The sequence below is a fragment of the Micropterus salmoides genome, unplaced genomic scaffold (assembly GCF_014851395.1).
Source record: "Micropterus salmoides isolate LMB-PRFRI ecotype aquatic unplaced genomic scaffold, ASM1485139v1 Ms_hic_scaffold_2, whole genome shotgun sequence".
Classification (NCBI taxonomy): domain Eukaryota; kingdom Metazoa; phylum Chordata; class Actinopteri; order Centrarchiformes; family Centrarchidae; genus Micropterus; species Micropterus salmoides.
Genome location: NW_024041150.1, coordinates 38,459,435 through 38,486,718, shown reverse-complemented (window position 1 = coordinate 38,486,718; position 27,284 = coordinate 38,459,435). Strand labels below are relative to the sequence as shown.

Below are 27,284 nucleotides of genomic sequence, written 5' to 3'. Positions count from 1 at the left end.
GGAACACATACAGACATCAATGTGTTACTCAAGTGTGTTGCACTGAAATTACCTCCACTTGACGGTAATGGCAGGATTAAATTGAAATAAAGCCAAACATTGAAGGTAATCTGCGGCAGCATCTGAAAGTTGAAAAAAAAGATTTGTATTTCACCTGTTTAGAGACAGGCCTGAGAAGATCATTGGTTATACACACACATTAAATCTCTATCTAAAATGCATGTATTGTCACATAACCACCAGCTGGACTGCAGTTAAATTCAGGCAGCTCAGCAGTTTCAACTATAACCAGTAAAAGAAAAAGAAAAACTGATCACTGGTTCTTGAGATTTTGGCAAAAACATGTCCCACTAAGAAAACTGCCAATTCCATTGAAAATCAATAACATTTTCTTATATAAGATCATCTCAGGGTCTTCTATATACATTGTATTTATATATATAATTATTTATGTATGGTGTGTGTGTGTGTGTGTGTATATAATGTGTATGATTTAAAACTGTCACACCAGCCTTTTAACGTGATTAATTTGAACTATTTGAACAAGCCGTGCTGAATTAACTCACATTGTTTTTCTGACAACAGAGAAAATAAGTGAAATCCCTCAAATGTTCATTAACAACTGAAAAGGTCTGTTACAGTTTTACAAGATAGCGCCTCCCACCTATCTGTGTTTTTAAGTATCAATTAAGTTGGACCACATTTGTTGTGAAGTTTACCAGTAAATACCTGACACCACATTGAGTACAAAATAGCATAAGCTGTAGCTTTATCCTCTGCCTGACAGGGCAAAATCAATTTATTGTAACCCACTTTACAGAGGTAGGTCACATTTACTCAAACAAGACTACAAATTTAAGTGTAATTTCCATCAGTACATATTTACACAAAATGTTGTACTTTGTATCCACTACATTTAAATTAAAACTTACTTGTACTTGTAGATTCAGACAATACAAACTTCATTTCACATTAAATTACTGGATGTCCAACAAGTTAGACACATTAGAAACTCTAATAAACAGCCATGTTTAAGGTCGACTTCACAGGAACAGCAACAACTGGTCAACAGCAAACTCCCTGAAACATATAAATGTTTCATTATTCTGGAGCCTTAGTGTAAAATCTCTAACAGAGATGTTCTCAACTTTACCCGTAGATTAATATCTTACTGTAGACAATTATTTATTTCTGAAGTCATTCATTAATCATTCATTATTAAAAATGACACTGACTACTTAAATAATAAATAAATTAACTCCAATTAAAACCCAACATTTCTAAGTTAAATTATTACCGTAATGATCATTCATAACTCATATTTTAATACAGAACATTATCTGCATGATCTTTCAGTGTTTTACACAATAAAATTACAGTGTATGTAATAAACCCAATATTTCACACACAAGTTTAACCTAACAAAAAAATGTGTATGTGAGATGATGATGAAGATGAGAAGAGTGAGTCAAGTACTTACGATCTGTGAGACATCCAGAAAATGACTCAGCTTTGGATTTGAACAAGATTTATGGACTTCCCACTTTGACTGACAACGTCGCTATATCACATTTTGTAGAATATGTCAGCTGCCAAAAAACTTCTTAATCAGCTTATACTCGGGTCAGGTGATATCCACGGCTGATATAGGACTGTAAAAAAGAGAAGTGAAAATGAATCCATACTTCCTCTTAAGAATGAAAGAGCTACTGCTGCCTCAAAGCTCTCAACTGGATCTCCCCATAATTTTCATGTGATGCTTGACTCTGTGTGTTCTAATTACACAGCAAGATTTTTGTTTGTTTGTTATTGGGGAGTGTGTTAACTGCAGCATAAGCTCTTCTTTACAAGAAGCAATTTATAGTTTGTAGTTTTCGCCGCATTGTTACTGTGTATTTAGAAATAATTTCCTCCTATACATATACATGCCTACTCTGGGCTTGCTTTTCTGTGCTTTATATTTATAAATTTCTGAGTTAAAGATTTAGTTATCCATCCTGACTTCTTGCGTCTTGATTGACACTCTGGGGCCATCCTGTCATCTTTTAATACATTGTTGTTATAAAGATTATTTATATAATTAAGATACAGATTATTTACCATACCAGTTAATCTGAGTTGTATGTGTAAAATTAACGGAACAATCTAACTGATCATATGATGTGTAGCATGTCCATATTGAAAAAAGTGTTAACATTTCCATTTGTATTGTGCACACAATGTTTTAAATCTAGAGCTGGGTATTCCCTATCATCTCAAGATATGTCACGATAAAGGCACCATGTTGATTCTGAATAATGACCATGTCCTAGAAGGAAAAGCTTTAATGTTTGGATAATTTAAGGTATAAGATACACGTTACTTTCTAATCCCAGAGTTATTTATAGGTGCAAAACAAAAATCACCATAAAATGATCTTTTCTGTTGTTTGTTGTTTCTTTTCAACACTGCGTCACAGCATTTACTGCCCTATCGATCCAGAAGCATCGGTATCTGTATGTGTATCAGCAAGGACTTCATGATATTGCTGTTTCTATATTTTGAGCACACCTCTATTTAGAGCCTTGTTCCATGTGCTACTTTGAGCACCTGTCCCTCCAAAGGTCTCTGCACGACCCTGTCAGGTAGAAGTAGCAGTAACATCAAGTTGATGAGAGATCCTAAAGGCCACACTGCTATCCAACCAGCAGAGGGTTGTTTTTCTTATTTTGTGGTTTAGATCTGTCTGTTTGAAGGGAAGTAAATGTACAAAAAGCTTTTATTGAATTATAAATTTACATTTTTACACACAAGTAAAACTATCACTTCACATATGTATGTAATACTTTTCTACTAAATGCTTAAATGCTCACGTTGGATCCTCCAGTGGTGATTTCAACATTTGCTACATTACTGAGCACCTTCTACCTTCAGTTAGGTGTGTGAGGCCTTTCTGCTGTTTCTGTCACTGGGACTGTAGAGCCTCTGGTCAAGCAAAAAAGTTGAACCAACCTAGCATTGTGTGTGTGTGTGTGTGTGTGTGTCAGAGATGCTCATAAGTCTTTGAGCCAGAGTCCAAGTCAAGTCTCTCGTGTTTTATCACCTGCTGCGTTCAATCCAGGTTGCTGATAAAACTGCATGGCTATAAGGAATTCTGTAACTGTAACCTCTTTTTGATTTACAGAGCACAACCATAAAGAAAAAATGATGGTATCATGCCTGAAGTCTGTTAACTTATAGCCTACATCCACCCAGACAGAGGTTTTTTTTGATTGCTTACATTCCCCAATGAGTATTTTTTAGTTAAAAAGACATTTAAAAGACATTGGCAAGCTGTCCAGGGTGTAACCCGCCTTTCGCCCGATGTAAGATGGGATTGGCTCCAGCCCCCCACGACCCTCTACGCAGGATAAGCGGTTGACAATGGATGGATGGACATTTAAAAGAAGTCTACAAGATTTGGTTAAAAAGTGAAATTCATCATTGATCATCGTCATCATTTCATGTAACCTGATGACATAAAATGATGATTTTAACTGAAGTTGTGTTTATAAGATGACAGGTTTACTTTAACCACCAACACATCATAAGTAAAAGTCTACTATAGTGACAAAAGTAGTATTGTTTTGCTCAAGACCAGTCTTGGTCTCGAGACCAATTTTTGATTGTCTTGGTCTCGTCTCGGATTCGACTGAATATGTAGTCTGTCTTGTCTAAGACATTGAGGATTTTATTTCAAGACCAGTCGAGACCATAACTTTGGGAATATCAATAAATGATTTTGCTTTGTCTGATTTATTTGTTAACATTCTTACTTTGGATGTAAAATGTATTGCTTCAAATGCAACCAATAACCCTATTTTAAAATGTGTTGTTACTGTTAAGTTAACCGTTTACTGTCACCCCTACCCATGATTGTAAGCATGGAAAAGATGTTTTGAAAAAGATGCTTACGTTGTTTTTATAAGAATGCGGATCTTTCAGATGAATTTGAGAAGTACCTTTCTTGTTCCACATTTCATTGTGTCTTGGTTTGGGTGGTTTTAACTACAACACTAAACAAAACTGCTTCAAAAACACCATGTGACTACTCTAAATGAGTATTTATTAAGGCACAATTTCAACAAAACATGAACCATGTTCTTTCAATGCAATAAAAAATTAAAATCAAATAGAAAAATAAATGTAAAATAAATAAAACAGACATATATCAAACATATCTTTTTTTCACTTCACTAAATTACATTTTTTGGACAAAGGCACCCCCTTCAGATCTCCCAGCCGCCTGTTTTGAGTGATCTGTCACTGTGCTGCGTGAATCTCTGTGGCAGTCGGGTTCGACCACATGACAGCCTCTATAATATTAGAGAAATAACATAATCAAGCATTCTTAACTTGCAGAGACTTACAAGTGAGCATCCATAGTTAGACATACATCATGTTCTTAGGTGCTAGAAAGTGGAAAGGCAACATGTGAAGAGAGAATAACACTTGCAGACTTGCTCCAAGCTATTTTACTGTCACTGTCGTCTTGTGCTCAGTAAATACTTGTACGGCTTGGATGAAGTGTGCAGGTGTTACACTCTCAAGGCTCTGATTCTATTATCACCTTTGACTGTAGAATAGAGTGCAGTTTCCATTAAGGCCCCCTTCTTTTTTTGTCTACCAAGAGGCCATATTTTGTTGGGGAGGAGTCTGTAAATTAGAAAGCAGTTTCAATCTATCATTTAGTAGTGTTCACCTCTTTGTAATTGCCCCATCGTGAGTCAGTGTGCAATAAAAATTTGGAAATTCCATGTCAACTCAGACAAGGTTAATCAAATGTTGTCCAAATTTTGTCTATAGATTTGGACTTGGTCACAAAGATTTTTCCAAATCCTGTTTTCATATTTTTTTCCTACCCTTGAAACTGAAACATTATAGTCTCAAAAATGCATCACCTGGGTCCTGCATATGGCAGCTGCAGCTGTATTGCTTTTAGCCTGGATTATGTATTTGACGTCTTTACATTTGTTTAATATATTGGATTATATTGTAAAATATGCTGCTCTGCTGCCAGTGGACTTGTCTATGTTTGAGATTAGTCATCTGCTGCTGACACTGACCCTTTTAATGTGATCAACCTCATGGTTGGGTTAGGAAACCCTGAGTTGACTTACTGAGTTGATAACCAGCGTTGTGTGCAATACACAGTAATACTAGAACAATAATACTAGAACTTTAGCATAAAATTATGATTACGGACTTGGTCTGCACTCTACCTTCCTCAGTTGTTCTCTGGTTCTCCGGTTCCTTTTGAGCCTCGAAACCATCGGTCTCAATGTTTTCGTCTCGTTTGTCCTCGTTTTTTTACTTGTTAATTACTGTTCCTCTTGATGCCTGTGTGCCAACAGAAGAAGAACTCTGTTAAATTTTGCTTTGTCTTCAAGTCGCTCTGCTTCAGAACAGAAACATGAGAAAATGAGAAACCAAAGAAGTAGAACTAACATGATGGTTAAGTTCAGAATATTCAGTTTACAATATTTAAGTTTTACATTCCAACATGAGGCAAAAAGCATTTCAGACGAGTGCCACTTCTTAGTAACACATTATTAGGATTGTCTGCCTAGAGATAGTTTATTAAGTTTTGTCTTTAGAGCTTTGTCTTTAGATGTTGATCGATTATATGTGACCGTTCTTAACATAAGATGTTTCCTGTGCCTTAAACTAACCAAACCTTAACCATCAGAAAACGGTTTTATTTTTGAATCAATTTAACTGTTGAATCTCGGTGTTAACCCACTTCTTTATTTTGTTCTTCTTTGACCCTATATTATAGTGCATTATCTTGTTCCACTGATCTCCCCCTCCTCTGTAACAGGCTTCCAGACAAACCAGTAAGAGTCACTGGTGCACTGACAAAGACATACAGGTGGGAACACTGACAATTGTACTTATAGTGGCTATTTGTCCATAAACTTAAACAAAAACAAATAATAACAAACTTCTCAAATGGCCACTTGAGGCTACGTCATGGTTAGGCTTTACGCAGGTTCAGAGGTACCTAAAGCAAGGTAATGTCCATAACAAGACTGAGTTTGAGGAGGTTTATTCACACACATAAGCAAGCTTACAGACATTTCTGCTGCCTCTCTCACGCTGGTAAAAAACCATATGCCCTCGTGCCTGTGGCACCTCTCACCTTGACCTACTTATGCAAATGAACATAACACCATGTGACCAACAAACCACAATGCAAGTAAAGCATAAATACAAAATAAACCAAATTAACTTTAACAAGAAAAGAAAATAAATAAATTGGGCTATAAATTAACTCAAACCCAAAATAAACAAAAATAAGAATATAGCTCCAACAGTACTGAAGAAACCTAAAGCAGGATACAAGGTATCCAGAACTCTGTGGTGTTGGCCGAGTGCTACCTCTGCAACACATTTTATATTTACTATTCTGTTTACTATTTCTGTTTTGCAATCCACTGACGATTTGGAATTAATTCCTACCTATAACTATAGCAATAAACATGTCTGACAGAAACTTCACACAAAAAGGAAAATGTGCATGACTTACAGTCAGTAAGTGTGTGATAACATAGTACTACTATTAACACAGAGGCTGCAAAGCAAAGAGGAAAGATGACGCCCCAAATCAAATCAGTAGAGGGCAGATCCTTGAAGAAATCAGCTGAAATGATAACACAGAACAGCAGAACTTTTTTTATCAAACTAGACTTAAATTGTTTATAACCACAACAGTGGCATTATGTATAATTCAGTTAGAAGTATTTATTACCTGTAACACACAGGTGTATGATCATTTTAATTTAATTTCTAACCTGTAACCTGGATGTGAGTGTCTCTGGTCTGGTTGATGTCCTTCTGTTGGACTCTACAGGTGAAGTTGTTGCTGTGTCTCTTCTCCACAGTCACTCTGCTGCTGACAGTATAGAGGTCATCAGGACCTCTGACTGTCTCTGTAGGTCCAGCAGAGAGGAGGTTTCCCTCACCGTCCAGCCAAAACACCTCAGGCTCTGGATACCAGCCTTCAGACTCACACTGTAACACCACACTGCTGCTGTTATTTGAGACAACTGTATGATTAGTGTGGAGACAACACCTGAGGAGGAGAGAGGAGGGATTAGGACAGTCATTTAAGATCAAACTAAACACAAAGGGCCCCTATCTTGCATGCAGTGCAAAAAGCTAAAAGTTGAATTGTGTGTCATGTCACGTTTATAACTACACTTTTTTTGTATTGCTGCTTAATGTCCCACAATATTTTTGGGACTTTATTGAGCACTTGGAAAAGTTTTAAAATGACAATTGACAATCCTGAAAGTAAATTGTTAAAGTAAACACTCATAAAGAAACCTGTGAGCTGTGACCCACAACCTTAAATAATTAAAATAGGGCCCCATATATCACTTGGTATATTTAGTTAAACTGAGTCCTTCCTTTTCAAAACACATTCTGACTCACCAACAGTGAGTTGGATGGAAGCTTCCTTCTGCAATGATTGAAGGAAACAAAAGTATTTTCCTGAGTCAGAGATTTTCACGCTGACGATTTTCACAGAGACGTTTCCTTTAGTCAGTTCATCCACAAACAGTCTTGTACGATAATTGTAAGATGGATTTTGAAACTGATACATCAGTCGTCCATCGTGGTGAAAATGGATGTACTTTGGGTCCAAAAGGTTTGGTCCACACCACTGTCTCAGAACTGGCACTGACTGCAGGTTCAAGGTGACATGGCAAAATGACATCATCACCAGCCAGGGCTACGATTGGTTGACGTGAACAAATCAACTCTGACAGAGCTGCAAAGAAAAGGAAAACAATGAACAAGAAACAGGAACAGGATTATAATTCACGCCTTCAAAATGTTATATTTGCTTTTAAACATCAGAAATGATTTAAAAAAATTAAAAAAACAAAAGAGCAATGAACAATGGGAGCCTCAGAGTCTGACTGACACACTTTGAGCACATTTATACTTTAGGGCAGCATGTGTGGGAGTTTTAAAGTTTTTCCCTATACGTCCCCTTTTTTCAAAACTCTACACACAATTCGCAAACTGCACACACAAACTGCAAAATGCCTCATATCTCCTTCAAAATGTAACACTGCATTCAAAATGCCAGAAACACATCCAAAAATGAAGCACTTGCATCAAATGGAACAAAAAACACATTTTTCATAATAGTAAATTTTTGGATATACCACATGCACACTGTTGTTCTAAATCTAAAGCTCTTTTGTCTTTTTTAGGATTATGTGTACATTTCCAAAACATCATTAGAGTTAAAGTAATCTGCTGATAGCTGCTGAGACATACACTGTAAAAACCAAATAAAATCTAACAGGACCTGCTTTCCTTTTCCAAACACAACCAATCAAAATGCTACAAACCACGTGTGAAACACTAACTGCTTTACTAATCACTAACCAATCACTTTAGCATACAGTAGACCTATACATAGGTGAAAGGTCAGATTACCTGTTTTGAACAATGGATGCCAACAAAACAAGGGGAGGAGGAGGAAGAGGCAGGGGACGACAACAAGGACAAGTTTAAGGAGGAAGAGTTGGTAGAAGAGGAAGAGGAGGAGGACAAGGACGATGATAGCGAGGATGAAGATGATGAGGGCAAAGAAGGAGATGGCGCAGAGTACAGATTGTTATGTTCTGATATGTTGATGATCAGGAGGCTCTATTTGGTTGTTATCATCATCACTCAGATTAATAGGGGCGGCTGTGGCTCAGGAGGTAGAGCGGCTTGGTCGTTAATCGGAAAGTCGGCAGTTCAATCCCAGGCTCCCCCCATGTTGAAGTGTCCTTGGGCAAGTCATTGCCTCTGTCGCCCAGTGCTTGCTCTTGGTGGGAACTGTTGGGCTTCTGTAAATAGCATCATAGAGTACGGTCTAGACCTGCTCTTTTATGAAAAGCGCTGTGAGATAACTGTTGTTGTGATTTGGCGCTATATAAATGAAATTGAATTGAATTGAACATGTCTATTTTGTCTAGATAGTTAGTTGGTTTTCAAGATATTTATTTGTTTTAAAGTTTTTTTTATTCCAAAAAACTGTACATTTATTATCTTTTTATTATTATTTTGGTATATATATTTTGTATATATATTTTGGCATGATTTCACCATTATAAAGACATATTTATGAAATTAATTCAACATCAGCACAACAACAGCATGTTTTTAGAAAATTATTTGTCCCATATTAGACTTATTTTTTTGTATCAAGTTACATAATTCTGTTAAGTAATTCCTCTGGAACTATAATATGTCAAAAAAATATCCTAAACTTTGAAATTTCCACCAAAAAGACTCTTCATGTCTGCAGTGATTTTGATGATTTTAACTTCCTGTAAGGAGAGTATCTTAAAGAAACAGTGTCAACTAGTGGATTTTTTTTAGCACAGCATACCTACACCAAATGGTAGAGATGGCTTAAAGAGGTTGAATTAAGTTCAGTACATTTTTCAATGAGATACAGTGACTTAAAATGTGGTCTTCCAAATGGTTGAGAGGACATTAAAGGGTTAAGGAAATTCCAGTCTGGTAAATGATGAATGAGCAACGCCTTATAAAATTTTTAATTAATATTGTTAACGTATCGATCCTTCCTCCACTCCTGCTTTTTAGAGCCCATCATGGTCCGCGTTGGCAGCATTCATATTTCTAGCTCCACCTGATTAAAACGAAGGCTCTGCCTTTATTTACCCGTTGCCATGGTATCAGAGCTCCATTGATGATGGCTTTTTTTCATCCCCACGCATCAGGCTCAACATACACAAGAGTTGACTGAACTTATTCTGATCGGCCTTTCTGAAACCAAAAACTCGGAGTGTGACAGCTCAGAGTTCGTCAACCCAGAGTTCAGGTTTACACTCAGAGTTTGTTCAACCTGCTTTCTGAAACGGGGACCTGGTGATTAAGTGTAGCATCTTGATTGGTTGTGTTTGGAAAAGGAAAGCAGGTCAATTCCTGTTAGATTTTTGTGTGTTTTGTGCAATTGAAAACTGAGTGAATGGCTGAGAAATAGCTAATGGTTTTGGAGATTTGAGATGAGGTTTTGCTCTTTGAGTGAGAGGTTTCAAAAATCGTGTGACATGTAGGCCTAAAGATTTCATGTGTAAGCATGTTGTCTTATAATTTCTCATTCTACTTTTGTTGACGACAGTTTATTTTCTGAATCTGTATATATCTAACCATAAAAAGCCTCAGAGAGTTTGACACTGAGTAAAATTATCCTACCATCAGTCTATAAACAGTCAGTATCAGGGTGAAGTACAGCATCAACTTGTCACTTGTTTTAAACTACGTTGGTGAAGATGGTAAAATTACACCTGTTATAAATCACTGTCATTGTGAGCATGATAGCATATGGGCATTAGCACTGAGCTTAAACCACATCTAGTATAACTTTACAGTGCTACCAGCGTAATGAACGTAGAATAAAAAAAAGTGTTATATTGCCAATAAATGAATACATTAGTTTTGATGTGAATGATTACAGTGCCGTTGATTTTTATCATCTCTTCAAGCGTGAAGTCATTTTACTTTGTTTTTTAGTGTCACATTCTTGTTTTTCCAACACATCACTACCAAAACTCACTACTGTGTACTTAGCGTTTTTTATTGAAATTACCTCCAACAGACTGTATTAGAAGAATGACATGATGGAGAAGCAAAACACTGCAGGTCCCGAAGGACACTTCATTACTGGACTCTATATTTGGTTGCAGCATCCTGGACTCCTGAAAATGAAAAACAAAAGACTTATTAGTCTGGTTGTTTCCATAAAAAAAGCACAGGCGAAACATTTCTTTACTTTTGTCTGGGCATGGTACAAAGTCTGGATTCTAGTTTTTGCACTCTGTCTGTTTCGGGGCTCAGACAGCGTTATCCATTTTTTTCACTCCAGATCTGTTCCTTCTTCTGTTTCCTGTTTCAAACTGACTAAAACCACAGAGCACAGACATTTGAGATGTTGGTGTTCATTGATGCAGAAAACCCTTGACAGTCTTATAATGTCTGAAATGTTTATAAAGGGAATCTTATGTGTTGTAGGCTATGTTTTTCCCCTTGTGTAAGTGAATTCAGTATACTTTCAAAGATGTTTTTATCTGAATTTTTTTTACTCGACCAACTTGACTCATCTACTCAGACTGCTCAAACATCATGTCACTGGTATTTTCAGCCTAACTCAAAAATTAACATTTACACAGAAAGAGGAATGTAATTCCCATCTCTCACACTGACCTTGTGTTAGAACCTCACTTCAGGAAGAACAATTACAGCCATCAATACATCTTTAAATGTCCATAATGGGGTGCGAGTTTTGCATTAAGATAGACTTATATGTTAAAATCGAAATGGACACTCACTGCTTCTCACTGTCACACCAGCTTTTTAACATAATTAAATTCAGTGGTGGAAAGTAACGAAGTACAAGTACTTCGTTAATCTACTTAAGTAGTTTTTTTTAGTAGTAGTAGTAGTATCTGTACTTTACTTGAGTATATTTAGTTGTTGCAACTTTTTACTTTCACTTTGCTACATTTCAAAGCCAAATATCAACTTTTTACTCCATTACATTCTGCACGAGACCGTTACATTGGTATTAGTCCCCTATGCAGCGCACCTGAGTGGAGCAGCACTGAAAAACAAATGTAAACTGATAAACTCGGCGCGAATCATCTTCAGCCAGCTGATGCGACACCGGCATCCACAGTGATGGTCCAGCGCAGAGCTGGACGGCCCCGCCTCACTTTCCTTTCAAAGGTGAACGCAATGTGAATGTTTACAACTTTGATGAGAGGAAGAAGATCCTTCAAGGCACGAGAAGAGAAAAAAAATTGAATGAGAGTGAAGTGCAGGAAAATCAAAGGTGAAGTCTGATATTGATCACACTTATGGGCCTTTCAGACAGACTGCAATGACCACACTGCCTGTAAAGTGTAATTTATACTTCTGCCTCAAATCGATGGCATAGGCAATGGACAGAGGCGTCACCTGACATGCACCTCCTCAAAAATTTAACTACACGTCAATGCGACGCGGACCATAAGCACTGTGATTGGTCAGCTGGGTAGCCTTGCAATGCCTCCGAGCCCACAGGAAGTGCCTCGTACTTTGTAGTAACATTTTCTAGTGGCCAAAACGGCAGCTGTAACACGGTGGATCAATATATTTGACCGTCGAGCGAAATGACTCATTTGACTAAGTGCGTAGCCTATGCTGTAGCTACACATGTAGAGCCTTGCAGGTGTATAAATCAATCTAAAGCAATTCTTTTGCGCCACGCCATGTGGTTTGTTGTTGCCCAGAGCATATGGCAAGGCTGCACAGTGCACTGCTTGGCAACCTTGTGCACAGGCTGCGGTCAAAGTTAAGAATAGTTGAAGCAGCGCAAATTGCTTCCTATCTGAAAGGGCCATAATGTGCAGCTGCAGTGAATCTCTGTATGTGTCTCTCCTGCTCACCAGCTGAGCAGCGCAGCTTTTGTCTGTCCTGTCTTGGTTGTCTGACTGTGACTGAACAATGTTGAGTGAAATACAACTAGTTATTACGTTTGATAAATACAGAGTTATAAACTGCAGCTCTGAAAGATGATCTCGTTGTGCGTGGAAATGCGTTCATATGCATGAAATTAAATGCACGCATTGGAGCAAGAAACATCTGTGGGACCGGTCCAGACAGGGTGTGAGGGCACTCCTCATACATCATTTAAAAACACGACAGTGAAGTTTAGCTACAACTCTGGACTAATGCAAGATGGGAGGTAGTGGATTCACATTTACTGCATGTACATGATGTTAATGTTGAAGATTAGACCTTTACTGTTACAGCATTTCACTTTCATCAGACAGAACTCGGCGAAGTGTGCGCCAATTCAAAGGTCTGGACCTCGGCAAGTTTATTTGAATGATGAATTTTTACTTATTTTTCACTTGTCACATCACACTGTGGATAATTCAGATTGACTCAAATCGGCCCGGCGCCATGAGGAGGCAGAAGGGGGCTTTGCCCCCTCAGTTGCATTTTCGCGGTATTAATTTCTCTCTTTAGATAAACATTTTGTGTTTTTACTGGCAACACCTTTAGTCTACTACTAAACAGGCATGCAGACTTGCTCAGTAAGGAGAGGCTGATGGTGAGGGGGGTTAGGACAGTAATGTGTCTTGGATTCATTTTGCATCTGACGGTTCATCATCTGACAGCGATCCACTTGCACAAAGTAAACATGCACAAACACCGTATTCATTTTCCTCTGCCTGCAGCAAGGATGGGCTGAATAGAGTGAAAACATTTAGGGAGACATGATCATAAAAAACGAATGATGCAGCACCGACATTTTGCCCACAGAATGAGAATAGACACAGAAATTGTCACAGCAGGCTGAAAACCTACAGTTATCAAAAAGACCAAAAGGATTATTGGCCCTATCTTGCACCCAGCACAAAGCGGCGCAAGGCGCATCGAAGATGTCTAGTTTCCAACCGCCGCAGTTGAAATTTGCAGGCCAAGCGACCAAGTTGTTTAAATAGAAAATGCACTTTCACCCATCTGTGAGCTCATGGGAGTGTTGGTCTTTAAATGAGGTGAGGTCAGGCACATTGTTGGCGCGTTGCTATTGAGGCAGCAGAAAGCGATAGTTATTGTTACTTTAGGGCCAACTTAGGCCTACTGTGACACTGTGCACCTTTACGCACGAGGCACAGCAGCGTAACTTCATTGATTATTAAAATCTCCTGACACGCCGACAGGATCGGTCAGGATCAAAAGTTAATAATGTTCTATGTTCTTTTACAAATCCAAAAGCTCTCACACAGTCCAGGTTCATCCTGAGAAACTGGAGTAAAGCAGCCATCCTCCTGATCAGTCCTCCATGAGAGCGTCTAAATTATTTCAGAAGCTAAAAGTTTAATTCTGTTTCCTCTGGAGAGTTTCCTCTGTCTTGTCATGTCAAGGTTTGAACTTCAGTTTTTTCTGTTTTTACTGCTTACTTACTTACTAATGTGTATCAATATATGAACAATGCTTTATAAATGATGAATTCCGTATTTACTAATACTTAACTAATGCTTCATAGTGTGTAGTTATTATGTGTTATTTTTATAACCTACATTTATTTGCTAATAGTGCTTTATCTTTAAAGTAAAGCAATGCATGTTTATTTGTATAGTATATGTCACCAACAAGGCAATATAAACTGCTTTACATAAAACCTAAAAGCAACATACGATTATATATATCCATATATATTTTAGAAAAAAAATTACCCCCAAAACAGGACAGTAAAAGTAACAGTGCAGTGTAAAACATTAATAAAAGAATTAAATAGAAAATAAAAACAGGTAATTGGGCTTTTCACCTTCTACAGTTTTATTGATTTTTAGATTTCCCTTCTCTCACACCAGGCAGTAGATTACTTTAAATTAACTTTTAAATACTGAATTATGGAATATGTGGTTTATGGTAGTTTTGGTCTCAAATATCAATAGTTTTGACTTAATCAAAGGTTCAAATGTTTCTATAGGCTAATGTTTGAATGAAATGTGTAACTTTATAAGAATACACTTTTTCATGTGAAAAATCCAAAATTTCTAAGTAATAATCTATTTTATATAGATTATAATCCATTATGTTATGATCAAGATCATAAAATTATGAGATATTCAACATTTAACTTGGAATTTTTACTTAAAAGAACAACTCTTACCTCTCACCAGTGTAGAGAACAAACTCTTTTGTCTGAAATGAGGAAGTACGAGTGAATGTTAACCCAGTCTGCTCAAACGCCCACTAAAGCCTTCACAATAAAAAAAAAACAAGTTGTTTCAGTAGTTTCCTGCTGTGTTTACAAACATTACAAACTTATTTTTTAGGAACAAATAATGTTATGTAGGAGGAAATATTACTTTAATAATGTTGTCAAAACATCAGTGACCACATTCAAGAGCCTCCTGGAGTAAGGGCCCTATGATGTAAGCAAATGCTGTGAAGCGCATGGCTAATGGCAAAGTTTGGTTTGGAGCGGGTCCAACTCCAATTCTGCTAGTTTGACTGCAGAAAAAAATGTTTCGAAAAGGTTGTGCTTAATCTTTGAAAATGTGTCCTGTGGGTGTTGGAGGTCACATGCAATGTACTAATCATAGTGAATGGAGCAGTATAAAAACAATCAATTGACTGATTGAAATGATGGAATCAGACGACACTGTTTCTTGACATCTAGAGATACATGGAATTTTATTTATCTATTTAGTCAGTTCATTTTTGCTCAGAGATTTAGACTTTTCCTGTGGTAATTTGATTACAAATGTTTTAATGTTGTTTACAGTTAATGTTAAAGATAAAACTTATATGTAGTTGCACTTTTTTTCAAACTTGTGTTTGAGTAGAAGTTTAATAGGATGTTCATTGTTGCCATGTTTAGTTGAAAGTTATGAAATGTTTACAAAATAAATTGTGTGTTTGATTTTGTGCTTAAGAACTAAAACAGTAACTAACCTCTTTTCCACATCCATCTTTTATTAATAGCTGCAAAGGATTGTTTATCGTTATTGAGTGCATAAAATAAATAAATGTATTGTATGTACGCATTCATGCCAATAAAGCTAATTTGAATTAAAAAAATAAAGGGTTTATTAGCATTCATAAGGCATTGTTATAAACCTCTTATAGGCCGATTACTGTCAATAAACATCCTATTTACATCATTAACATGAGTCATTAACATAAGTGGTCTGTCAATTGTTAACAAGTTTCTAAAAAGTGCTCATGCCAACTAGCGTTTGGGGGTGTAATTGCAGAATGACGGACAGACCTACGCACAAGTATAAATGCATGGCTACATGCGTAGCCTACGGCATAGGTACTTACGTAGACCCTACGCAGGAATATAAATGGGCCTTAACTGCTTACCAAAGAACCAGTAGTCAAGCTCTTTCCCATTTTAGAGGTGTTGTTTGTGATTTAGCTGATTCAAGCTATCACTGCTGCTTTTCTTTCTGCCACTCAGTGAGCGTAACTGCGTTCTGTGACATCATGCGCATACCCTCTATATGCCCAAATGTCATATAATTGCTGCAAAATGTCTCCTCATGCCATGAAGGGAGGACAACCAGTGGAAACTCAGACTGATAAATAATTATACAAATTTTCAAATTATTATTATTTTGATTGATTGATATTTTAATAATTGTTTTGTTTTTACATTTGATACTGATTTCTTTCTTTAAATTATTATTATTTAATCAATTAATTTAATATATATTAACACACACACATGCTGACTGTTTTATTTATTTATTTTATTTTAATTTTTAATATATTTAAATTTTTATAACACAAACACACATATGCTTTAATTACTTTACGCTTTAATTAGTTGGGGTTGATTGTTTTTATATAGTTTGTATGATGCTTTGGCAACATTGTTGTTACACATTCATGCCAATAAAGCTAATTTGAATTAATTGTATCTTTTTGCACGTTGCCGTTTGTGTGCAGCCACTTAGGCTATATGATAATATGCTTCTACTGTGTGCCAGCGGCCAGCAGTGCATACAATAATAACATCATGAAGGGCAGAATTGGGTCTTTGTTGCAAACTGGCAGACATATGGGGCAAGTAGTGTTTATGGGTTTTCGTGTGTGTGAGAGAGGGAAATGTTGAATCACGTAAACCACATAATAAGTGATGCAATAATTTAAACCTCTCTCTCTCTGTCTCTCTCTCTCTCTCATTATTTATTTATTTAGCTTATTTATCTCATAATGTGATCTGTATCAGATCGCATTTTAATACCAGGTGTAAATGTGGCGTGAGACCTGCACGAAGCTCAGATTATAACTTGAACCCTGTTTGTCGCGGAGTGATACGGACCTTTACAAAGCAATTCGACATCATACCCGTTGTAAACACTCATTATATCACTGCTAAGAACCAATCAGATTGCTTGATTTGAGCTACCCCTTTTATAAAAATACTTTAGAAACCAGTAATAAATGAGTTTTATGATATTACTCACACTCATTAAGTCTCATTTATGTTAGTAATCATTTCATTAAGGTTATTGGGTAAATATAACTTGTTAACAAGTTTTTAAGAAAAGCCTTTAAGTGTCTTATAAGCCATAATAGCCAACATGTGTTAATTGTGCTTCAATTAACACCTATATGGACTTACTTACCGTATGTTTATAAGCATCTTATAAGTTAATACAAGTGTCTTAATGTATTGTATGTGGGCTATAAAAGCTTTTTTTGAATAAAAAAAAAAAAAAAACCTTAGATTACATTCTCAATAACTGAACATGTAAACAATTGCACATCACCAAATATTTGCTGCTAGAACATGCAGATACAGCAAGAGAGAATAAGCATATTACATCTAGTTTATTCTTTTGCCAGCACTCTTTAATTTTGAAGCTACGGGAGACCGTTTCTTAACCACTACATGACTGTCTACAACTTAAAGATTTCACACTGTTACACATTTTAAAGTGGAGCTAGATCACTCTGTTTGTCTGGAAGCTGTACTAGGTTCAGCTCACATTTATTTACATGTCCTCTCCTCAAGTTTGGACTGTAACTAGGCTATACAGACACTAAGCCCACTCACCACCTTAAGAAACCTCCACTCCTCCACCTCTACCCACTGCCTGCACCAACCAAGGACTAAACTCTCCACCATGGGAGACAGGGCCTTCCAGGCAGTCGCCCCACGGCTCTGGAATGCCCTCCCAGAGCCCCTAAGGGCCCCACAAACTCTGGAGGTTTTTAAGAAGGGCCTAAAGACTTTTCAATTTCAAAAGGCCTTTTAACAGTCGTGGTTTTTAAATCTTTTGTTACGGTGTTTTATTGCGATTGTTATTTTCTGGAACTGTTTTTAACCCCTTGTTGCTGTAGCACTTTGAGATTTCCCTGAAATGTAAAGTGCATTATAAATAAAATTTATTATTATCATTATTAAGCCTAGAATAAGTTAAACGCTATAACTGCTCTACAAGACATTGTGCCCTCCGACATCTTAATCCGAGCCCCTGACTACTAGAGTCTGTGAGTCTGCTTGAGTTTTGGTAGTTTTTGTTACAGAGCTGTTTAAAGACACTAAACATTTTCATTTGGCAAGTCTACTTGCAGAGCGCTGCATTCTGTAATCAACAACAAACCCACTTCCTGTTGCACATGTTGAAATCAACGACATGATGGCTTCCTCAGTTCTGTTTGTTTTGATCAGTCTGACCCACTTGTCTCCCCCTCCCCCCACGTGTGAGAAATGTCTGACAACCTCAGACTTTCACTCCAATCCTGCTCACGTGACTCTCACATCCGCCTACATCAGTCTCTAAAACAGTCTTTTCTCCTCATGTCAATGTGTGATAAAAGTACTTCACTGAGTATCTGAACACTTCTTCCACCACTGGTGGCTTTATGTTTCTACAACTACAAACTACAATAATGTGGGGACGTTAATTTTCATTTTGCAGTGCTACTGAAGGTCGTGTCAAAGTAAATAAATGAAAAACGAGTTGGTTCAAACCTCATCCCACATTACTCACAACAAATTACCTATAATGTGTATTTAAACGATTAGACTGTTGCACAAAGTGAACCAGGGCCGGCCTGTGGCATAGGTGACATAGGCAGTTGGGCGCAAAATGTCAGGGGGCGCCGCAAGAGAAGGTTTTCGATTTGGCGCAAATGAACTCATCCCTGCAGCTGTGACACCGGCGTACGCCGTGATAGTAATTAATTGCACCTCGGGCTGTGAGTCCAGACAGTTGTGACGAGTCGTGTTTTGCCATATAAACATCTGAAACCCGAGGCGCAGCCGCTTGCTTTGTTTGGGACTGTGAGCTGCTGAAGTTAACGTGTGTGTGGATTTGTGGTGAGTGTTTCCAGTTGGTTTAGGTTTCACATGCAACATCCAGTCTGTGCACTGTGTCAGTCAAACGGTCTAAAGGGGATAAGTCCTGCCACGTCTCCAGTTTGCTCTCCAGTTGATGAAGATCAGGTGTAATGTTTAGCAGCCGACACCAGCCGGTACTTTGTGTAGTAAAATTCAGACACATGTATAAATACCCCATGTAGAGTAGATCCAGTAAATAACTCACAGTGAAAGAAACAGCAGGTGATGCACAGACAGGTGGTCGTCCGCTGTCTCGGTCCGTGGTGCTGAACTCACCCAAAAATCACTCCATCTGCTCCATTCAGCTTTAAATGATGTTATTAGCTAGTTAGCTAGCTTTTACTCAGATAACCATCACTGTAAAAGCACCAGAGGTGGAACAAGGATTCAGACCCTTTACTGAAGTAAATGTACAAAATACCCCACTACAAGTAAAAATCCTGCCTTCCAAACCTTACTTAAGTAAAGGAACGTAGGTATCATCGTCATTTACATTTATTCATTTAGCTGACGCTTTTATCCAAAGCGACTTACAAGGAGGTCGCACGCCTCTGGAGCAAGTACAGTGTGTGCAAGAAAGGTGTCAGTTATCTCTAAGCTTAAACCTGGCCCACTTCCTTCCCTTCACACAGTGAAACACAGTCAAGTACACAATGTCTGGCACGGGTAACAAAACACTACTACAAGCTCTGAGTCATGTGTTCCCAAGGCAAGCAACTCCGGTCAGATTGGTGCCCCAAACGCAGACCCGGCAGGCTTTTAAGCAGGTGGTGGTTGTCACTGTCGCCCTTTGATTGGCCCGTAGTAGCACGCCGCACCAAGTGATGGCATGGTCACCGGAAACCCAGGAAGTAGGCGGGACCTTCCTCCTCGTGCAGCCAATCCTCCGCATGGGCTTGCACAGCCTGCTCAGCATACCAGATAGCCTACTCAAAAGCACAGGCAAATACAGGTGGGGGCGGTGGCAGCTGTAACAAGGGGTTAAATGTCTTGCTCAGGGACACAATGGTGGACACATGCCTTTGGTCTATCACACCAAAGGCATGTGTCTTATCCATTGCGCCATCACCACCCATCATCAAAATATACATTTTTCAAAGTGAAAGTACTCATAGTGCTGTAAAATGTTCCTTTATGTTATGTTTCTGGATTAGTATTCCTACGGCATTAATGTGTTTGTTGTATTTCACTGCTGTAGATGTTTAAGGTTGAGCTCATTTTAACTTCTTTATATCCTGTTGCGTAGTTTAATCTACAGCGAATCTAAAAAATTGTCATCTTAAAAATTACTAGGAAGGAAAGCTGTCAGACAAATAATGGTCAGTAAAAAGTTCATTATTTACCTCTGGGGTGTAATTGAGTAGAAGTTAGTTGAATAAAATGGAAATACTCAAATAAAGTACAAATACATTGAATTTTTTCAAGTACAGTTCTTGAGTAAATGTACATAATGTATCTGGTAAAAGCTACTTTCTCTGACTTGACATCATTAGACTGTAGTGGTTCACATGGAGATCCTTAAATATAGTCGGAAAGTAAGACTAACTTAAGAAAGTAAGTAAGACGGAAAGCTGATGAACTTAGTTTAAGGAGTCCTGGAACTCCACAGGCTTCTTGGGGTCACATACATTCAGAGGCTCTTGTGGGGAAACAAAGAAAAGGTTGGATGATGATGATCGAGGGGTTTCCTGTGCAAAGAAGCAACAAGCCTCCAGGTCTGAGCCACATCCAAGGATTCCCAGGACTCCTTAAACTAAGTTCATCAGCTTTCCTTCTTTTGAGAAGAGGCATCCTGGATCTGTGTCCATGGCTCTCAGGGAAGTTCCAGGACTGCTTTACTATATTTAAGGATTTCCAGGATCTTTTCAGGAAGACTTATCCAGGTACGCTTCAGTTTTATATCCCAGTAACATTATTGTCATGCCAACCTGCATTATGGCAGGCATCAGAGGATTTATTATCTCTACATTCACTACATTATTCAGAGAGACTAATTAGTGGCATGATCATTCATTATGATGTGTTAAAGTGTGTTAAACCGCAGCAGAGAATAAAGACTGAGATCAGTGCAGTTCCACAGTTTGACCACCAGAGGGAGGCAGATGGAGAGATTTTACTTGAGTTAAAGTAGAACTGTATTACCATTAAAGTGGAATCAAGGTACAAGAAGGTAAAGCATTCATTATGCAGAATGGCACATGGCAAAAATATCTATTCTATATTTTTCCTTTCCTGCAAGATGCCTATATATATAACATTCATTTATAAGACACACAAAATGAGTTATAGACTTAGAGCTACGGTAAGTATATCGCACATACAGCCTGCTAATCACACAAGTTAACATGAACACAGGAAGAGGCACCGAGGTGGGCTGTGCAATAATACACTGTGGCATTTCCACAAGGAGACTCTTATCAGCTCGATCAGTCACTTGGAAAAGCAGATGATTGGCTGCAGAAGACGGACGAATTTAAATAAAAAAACAACAACATATTACACAAAACTGCAGCCAGGACAGCTTTCAATTCACAATTTACACAGCAGCAGGTGTAATATGACGGTACAGTTAGACTTCTTTTATCATTTCAGTGTGTCAGGCAGCAAATTATGCTATCATTGAATTCTTGTTCCTCGTCTGTGCCAGAGTTCCCTTTTTATACAAAAACCAATAAAACACATCAATGACTCACACTGTTGTGCTGGTGTCATGTTCCTTTTTTTTAAAATCTATGCATATTTTAAGACCGTCAGCCTTAATCTTGTTTTCATCTTTCTTGACCACATTTTTTTTTTAAGTCTCCACGGTTTCCTGGTTCCTCTGGGTTTCTTGTTCCACTGATCTCCGCCTCCTCTGTAACAGGCTCTGAGATCAACCAGTTAGAGTCACTGGTGCACTGACAAAGACATACAGGTGGGAACACTGTTGTACTGAACAAACGTAAAGCAGGATACAAGGTATCCAGCACTCTGTGGTGTTGGAGTGCTACCTCTGCACCACATTTTATATTTACTATTCAGTTTTTCATTTTGTTTCAATTATTTCAAAGTATATATAAATATTAAATCAGGGTCATTGGACTATACACTGTCACAGCCAATACAAATCTGGAAGAAACCTTGCACAAAAAAACAAATGTCAAAAAACAAATTATGCGACTTACTGTCAATCATCTTGTGATGACATAATGGTTACCTGAACCCCAAGACAAAACCAATGCAAAAGCTACAGAAAAAAGCAACGCTGATGACCCAATTCCAATAAGATGGTACAAAGAAGGAAGCTGAAATGATACAAAACAGAACAACACTTTTTAGTCAAACAGTATAAAACAGTGACATCATGTGTAATTTCTACAAAACTCTTTCTAACCTGGAACCTGGATGTGAGTCTCTCTGGTCTGGTTGATGTCCTTCTGTTGGACTCTACAGGTGAAGCTGTTGCTGTGTCTCTTCTCCACAGTCACTCTGCTGCTGACAGTATAGAGGTCATCAGGACCTCTGACTGTCTCTGTAGGTCCAGCAGAGAGGAGGTTTCCCTCACCGTCCAGCCAAAACACCTCAGGCTCTGGATACCAGCCTGCAGACTCACACTGTAACACCACACTGTCACTGTTATCTGAGACAACCTGTATGATGGGTGAGGAGACAGCACCTGAGGAGGAATTTAGAGCAGTGGGTTTATGTTTAGAAAATATTTTCCACCAAAATATTTTAAGCCCTTGCAGATCTTTTAAATGTATGTACTACGTCATAAATAATAAATAAATTATCCACAGTCATCTGTCTGCAGTCTTCTCTGCACTGCCTTTTGTAGCAAATCATCACCATCAACTGTTATTATATGGTATTTAAAGGCACCCTGTGGGGGCTGGATGAAGCCTGAAGCTTCTGATTCTACACATGATCCAGGATGATACAGAAAAATAGAAATGAATGGCAAAAGTAGCTAATTGTCAATATTTTAAAGACAGCCCCAAAATTTAATTTTTTAGAAGACCTCATGTTGTATGCTCCCCTGTAGTTAGCACCCTGCGCAAAAGGGGAACCAGGGCATTAAAAAGCAACGTCAAGCAGTTGTTTGTAAGATTATGGAGTCTGACTCATATACCACAAGCACATTCATAATGTAGGGCAGCATACATGGGAGGTTCAAATGTTTGAGGCTGTTTCATTTCACACTTTGGTGCCCTACTTTTTTTTTCTGAGTCAGACTGTGACATTAAATAACTGTGAAAAGTACCAGAAAGTCTGAGAGTATCAGTAAAATGTTTCCACCACCAGTCTAACAGTCCTTTATCAGGATGAAGTTGAACAACAACTTGTTATTGGCAGTGAAAATATAAAAAGCAACTAACGCTCAAAATTTAAAGAACATTGAGTGTCTTCTGTTTCCCAACACACATCAACGTGTTACTGAAATTACCTCCAACGGACTGTATCAAAAGAATGACATGAAGGAAAATCAAAAGACTACAGCTCCTGAAGGACACTCCATCACTGGACTCATTTGGTTGCTGCATCCTGGACTCCTGGAAATGGAAAATAAACAGACAAAAATATGAGTTCTGAACAAGGTAGAAGTCCAGGATTCTAGTTTTTTTGTTTCACTTGCGCTCTTCCTCCTGTCACATTCCTCCTGTGATCTTTTAATCTTATCTATTTTCCTCTCTGGATCTACTTGTTTTAAACTGACCAAACCACAGCACACAGACAAACTAAAATGTGTTGTGACTAGCTATACAGTTCACTAACAAAGACCACGCCAATGTTGGGTATGAAAAGAAGTTTATTGGGATAATGAGGAGTATTTATGATGGAGGGATTGAGGGGACAGGGATGAAGGAGGCTGTGAAGGGTTTGGTAGCCTGGGTCTGAGTGACGTTTGAACCCAGGAGCTTCTTGCTGTGAGGCCGCAGTGCTGTCCACTCTGCAACCATGCTGCCCATTAAAAGAGGTGAAAAACAGGGTTTGCAGGGAGGGAAGTGAGAACTGAGAAAGGGGGTTAGACAGACTTATACACGTATGTGCATGTGAATGGATTAGAGAGGCACAGGTGGATGAAATGAGTGGATTGGAGGAGTTAGGGTTGTGCATCTATGCAGAGTTTTTTGTCATTAATATTTTTTATTAATTTTAATAATACTGATAATTGCAGATGCAATTCAACAGATTTCACATTTGAAAACAAAAGCAAATCAGACAAAACAGAACATTAAAGGCAGCTGAAAGGAACCAGCACAGCACACACTTTGCATACCATCTATGCAGAGTTGTGGAAAACCCTGAAAGGCTGATAATGTCTAAAGTGTTTATGACGGGACTCTTATGTGTTTCATGTTTTTTGTTTTATTCCCCTTGTAGAGTACATAGGTACTTTTGAAGATGTTTAAAAATATATATCTGAATTCTGTACAAAAAAGACTTGACCAACTTGATTCGTCCACCTCAGACTGCTGAAACTTCACGTTACTGGGATATCACCTTAAATCAAACATGAACATTTACTCAGAAGATGGATTTGAACTTCTGTCTCTCACACTGACGTTGTGATAGAGCATCAATTCAGAAAAAAATTACAGTGATCAATAAATCTGCTCCTCATTGTCACGCCAGTTCAATCACCAATTCAGTCTGAACTCCCACCCCCCTCCAGTTTTATGTGACAAAAAAAAATTTATGCATTGACATTCAAAATGCTTAAAAAGTAAGCTTCAACATGTTAAAGCATCAATAATTTCACAGAAGACCATTTAACATTTTCTAACCTACCGTTAACTGCTAATAGTACTTTATCCTTAAACACTGAATTAAGGACTATTACACTACACTATTTTGTGGTAGTACCTCATTTAGCCTGCTTACTATAAGAAACTAAAACTACTTATTAACTGTTAAATTATAAAAGCATCTGTCCAGTCACTTCATTGTCTTTCAGAATTTTACTTTTTAATATAAATAGTTCTGGCTTGTACACTTGACTGTGTAAAAGTACTTTAACTTAATAGAGAATCAGAAATTTCTAAATAATAATAAAACATTTTCTACACACACACACACACACACACACACACACACACACATATATACATATATATATATATATATATATATATATATATATATATATATATATATATATATATATATATATAAATAAATACAAAAAACATTATACAACATTGCTTGTAAACGCACAAATTAATCTTAACGTTGTCTTAACAGTCAAATGAAATTATGAGATTCAACATATAACATAGGCAACTCTTACCTCTCACCAGTGTAAAGAAGAAACTCTTGTCTGAAAATGAACATCTACATATAAAAACAGATCCTGTGGTTTTCTCACCGTTTTAATTAGGAACTCAAGTACTTCCTTGTGACATTTTACAGTAGCCTACATCTTTGTTGAGAGTTTCACATGCGCTGTACCGATCATCCTCCACCCCAGGGCTCAACTATATGGACTGCCCGACCTGCAGCCTCTCCCCTCTTTTGTGTCTCTGTAGAGCACCTCCACTCCACTCCAAATACACAAACACACACACATCAGTCAGCAGACAAGTGGACAATACTGAAGTTGACGACAACTTATGGAATCACATTTGTGCCACTTTAAGGCAAACAAAATCTCTTAAACATCAAACAGAAAATAAGAAATAAAACTAGCTGAAGCAAAACATCTCAAAAGTAAAACACATAACTTTCAAGTAAACTGTTGGCCTTTTTTGATAATAAGTCCTTTTGTTTTGAGCTCCCTCTTCTGCATTCTCACCAATCAGTCCCCCGTTTTCAGCTTTGTTTTTACAGTTCTGACACAAACGTCTCTCAGGGGTAGCTTTTTCAGAGGTGCATCCCCATTGGCTAATGAGTGACTGCTAAATGCACCAGACATTGTTCAATGCAGCAAGCATTGACGCCCCAAACACTGGAAACTTTACTAGAAACTGGATTGCTACAAGATAAATAAAGTATGTTTTGATCATGTATATTGTCTGAGCTGTGGCATACTAGTCATTTTGTTGTCTTAAGTTAGAAATAAGACTAAGCCTTGTAGACTGCATTGTAGGTCTGTTCGGGTCTGCAGGTCTCACAATGGCACAAAGTTCTACAGAGAGACGGGAAATTACTGTTTTTTTAACAAAAGCTATCACACACAAATATGAGAAGCCGCCTAGGCCAAAACTGAATACTTTGGTTGCACTTATACATGTTGTCCTGCACATACATACATGCATACTGTCAGGCGTAAGTATGTATGTATGCACATGGTGAGAATGTTTACTATGTTTAAGGGGTGCGACCTGAGGCACAGTAGTTAATGCTCTTGCCTTTGGTGTGGGAGACCAGGGTTTCATCCCTGCGAGTGTCATGGCTCTTTATGTAGCAGTCTGGACATTGTGGGGACATGAAACCTTTCTTTAATTATTTTGGAGGTTTAAAAGTGACTACCAAATGAATTATGATTCTAGCTATCTAATTATGATTCTTACTATAACTACAATATATGTGTGTATGTATTGTATGTACCATGTCCTGGTTTTAAAATATGGCCCAATTGGATTCGTAAAATTGAATAGCCTTGACGTTTACTGTCAGCGTTTGCCTCTCAGTCCCTTCCTGCAGCCACACCCTCTCATCTTCAGCCCTCTGCATTACTGTCTGTCTCTGCCTCCCTGCTCACCTGTCACCAGGAGTCCTTGAGTTCAACAGACTGAAGATTGAAGGTCAGATAATGATGATCGAGGGGTTTCCAGGCGCTAAGAAGCAAGTTGCAACAAACCTTCAGGTCTGAGCCACATCCAAGGATTCCCAGGACTCCTTAAAGTAAGTTCATCAGGTTTCAGGAGTCTTTTGAGAGGAAGCGCCATGTGTCTTTGAGAGGCGTTCCTTGTTCTCAGGGAGGTTACAGGAGTACTTGACAGATAGGACATCCATGGTCGTTTAAGGATGACTTATCTAGGTATGCTTTTACATCCACAGTTGCACCATTGTCATGACAACCTGCATCATGGCAGCTGTCAGGATCAGAGGATTTGTGCTCTACGTTCACTGTATTAGTCAGAGATACTAGTGATACCATACTTCATGATGAAACGGTAAAGTCTGTTAATTAAAGGACAGAATAAAGCCTCTCATCAAAGCAGCTGACCACCAGAGGGAGCCAAATAGAGATATTTTACTTAAGTAAAAGTAGAACAGTACTAATAATATGTTAAAAGTAAACGTCCTGCATTCAAATCTTGACTTTAACTACTAAAAGTACAAAGGTATTAACATTAGTGTAATCAAGGTACAAAAAGTACCACATTTGCCACATTTCACATAGTTTAGTTTTAAGACTTTAAACTTAAATAGGCTTTCTATTAAA

At 37.9% G+C, this 27,284-nt stretch overlaps 2 protein-coding genes and 1 long non-coding RNA gene across 9 annotated transcripts in view; all 3 read right to left on the bottom strand.

Annotated features, from left to right (window-relative positions):
- Positions 1–2,999, bottom strand: part of LOC119912944 (butyrophilin subfamily 3 member A2-like) — a 32,992-nt gene extending 29,993 nt beyond the window's left edge. The window contains exons 1-3 of one of the 4 annotated variants that reach the window (XM_038732227.1): positions 1,481–2,999; positions 933–1,080; positions 53–122 (exon numbers count right to left, since the gene is read on the bottom strand). In XM_038732227.1, coding sequence (XP_038588155.1) covers positions 53–122 — 70 coding nt within the window. In that variant the 5' untranslated portion in view covers positions 933–1,080; positions 1,481–2,999. Of the gene's footprint in view, positions 1–52; positions 1,081–1,480 lie in introns of all 4 variants that reach the window. The other 3 variants (XM_038732228.1, XM_038732229.1, XM_038732230.1) reach the window with 3 other exon arrangements.
- Positions 3,000–4,067: 1,068 nt separating this feature from the next.
- LOC119912959 (butyrophilin subfamily 2 member A2-like) lies at positions 4,068–25,408 on the bottom strand. 4 transcript variants are annotated; one of them, XR_005446303.1, is made up of 6 exons: positions 25,263–25,408; positions 23,340–23,445; positions 22,287–22,568; positions 6,548–6,661; positions 5,241–5,358; positions 4,068–4,334 (listed from the first exon to the last, which is right to left on the bottom strand). XR_005446303.1 is itself a non-coding variant. In XM_038732256.1 (5 exons), the coding sequence occupies exons 2-5, from the start codon at positions 23,434–23,436 to the stop codon at positions 5,336–5,338; spliced, it is 516 nt and encodes a 171-aa protein (XP_038588184.1). In that variant the 5' UTR covers positions 23,437–23,445; positions 25,263–25,408; the 3' UTR covers positions 4,068–5,335. The 4 variants fall into 4 exon arrangements, 2 of the variants coding, with proteins under 2 accessions (XP_038588184.1, XP_038588185.1); XR_005446304.1 differs by lacking the exon at positions 6,548–6,661 and having other exon boundaries at positions 25,263–25,398; XM_038732256.1 differs by having other exon boundaries at positions 4,068–5,358.
- On the bottom strand, positions 7,671–14,943 carry LOC119912968. Its single transcript, XR_005446313.1, has 3 exons — positions 14,720–14,943; positions 10,643–10,751; positions 7,671–7,795 (listed from the first exon to the last, which is right to left on the bottom strand). It is a non-coding gene; the product is annotated as an uncharacterized LOC119912968 (long non-coding RNA).
- Positions 25,409–27,284: the final 1,876 nt, after the last annotated feature.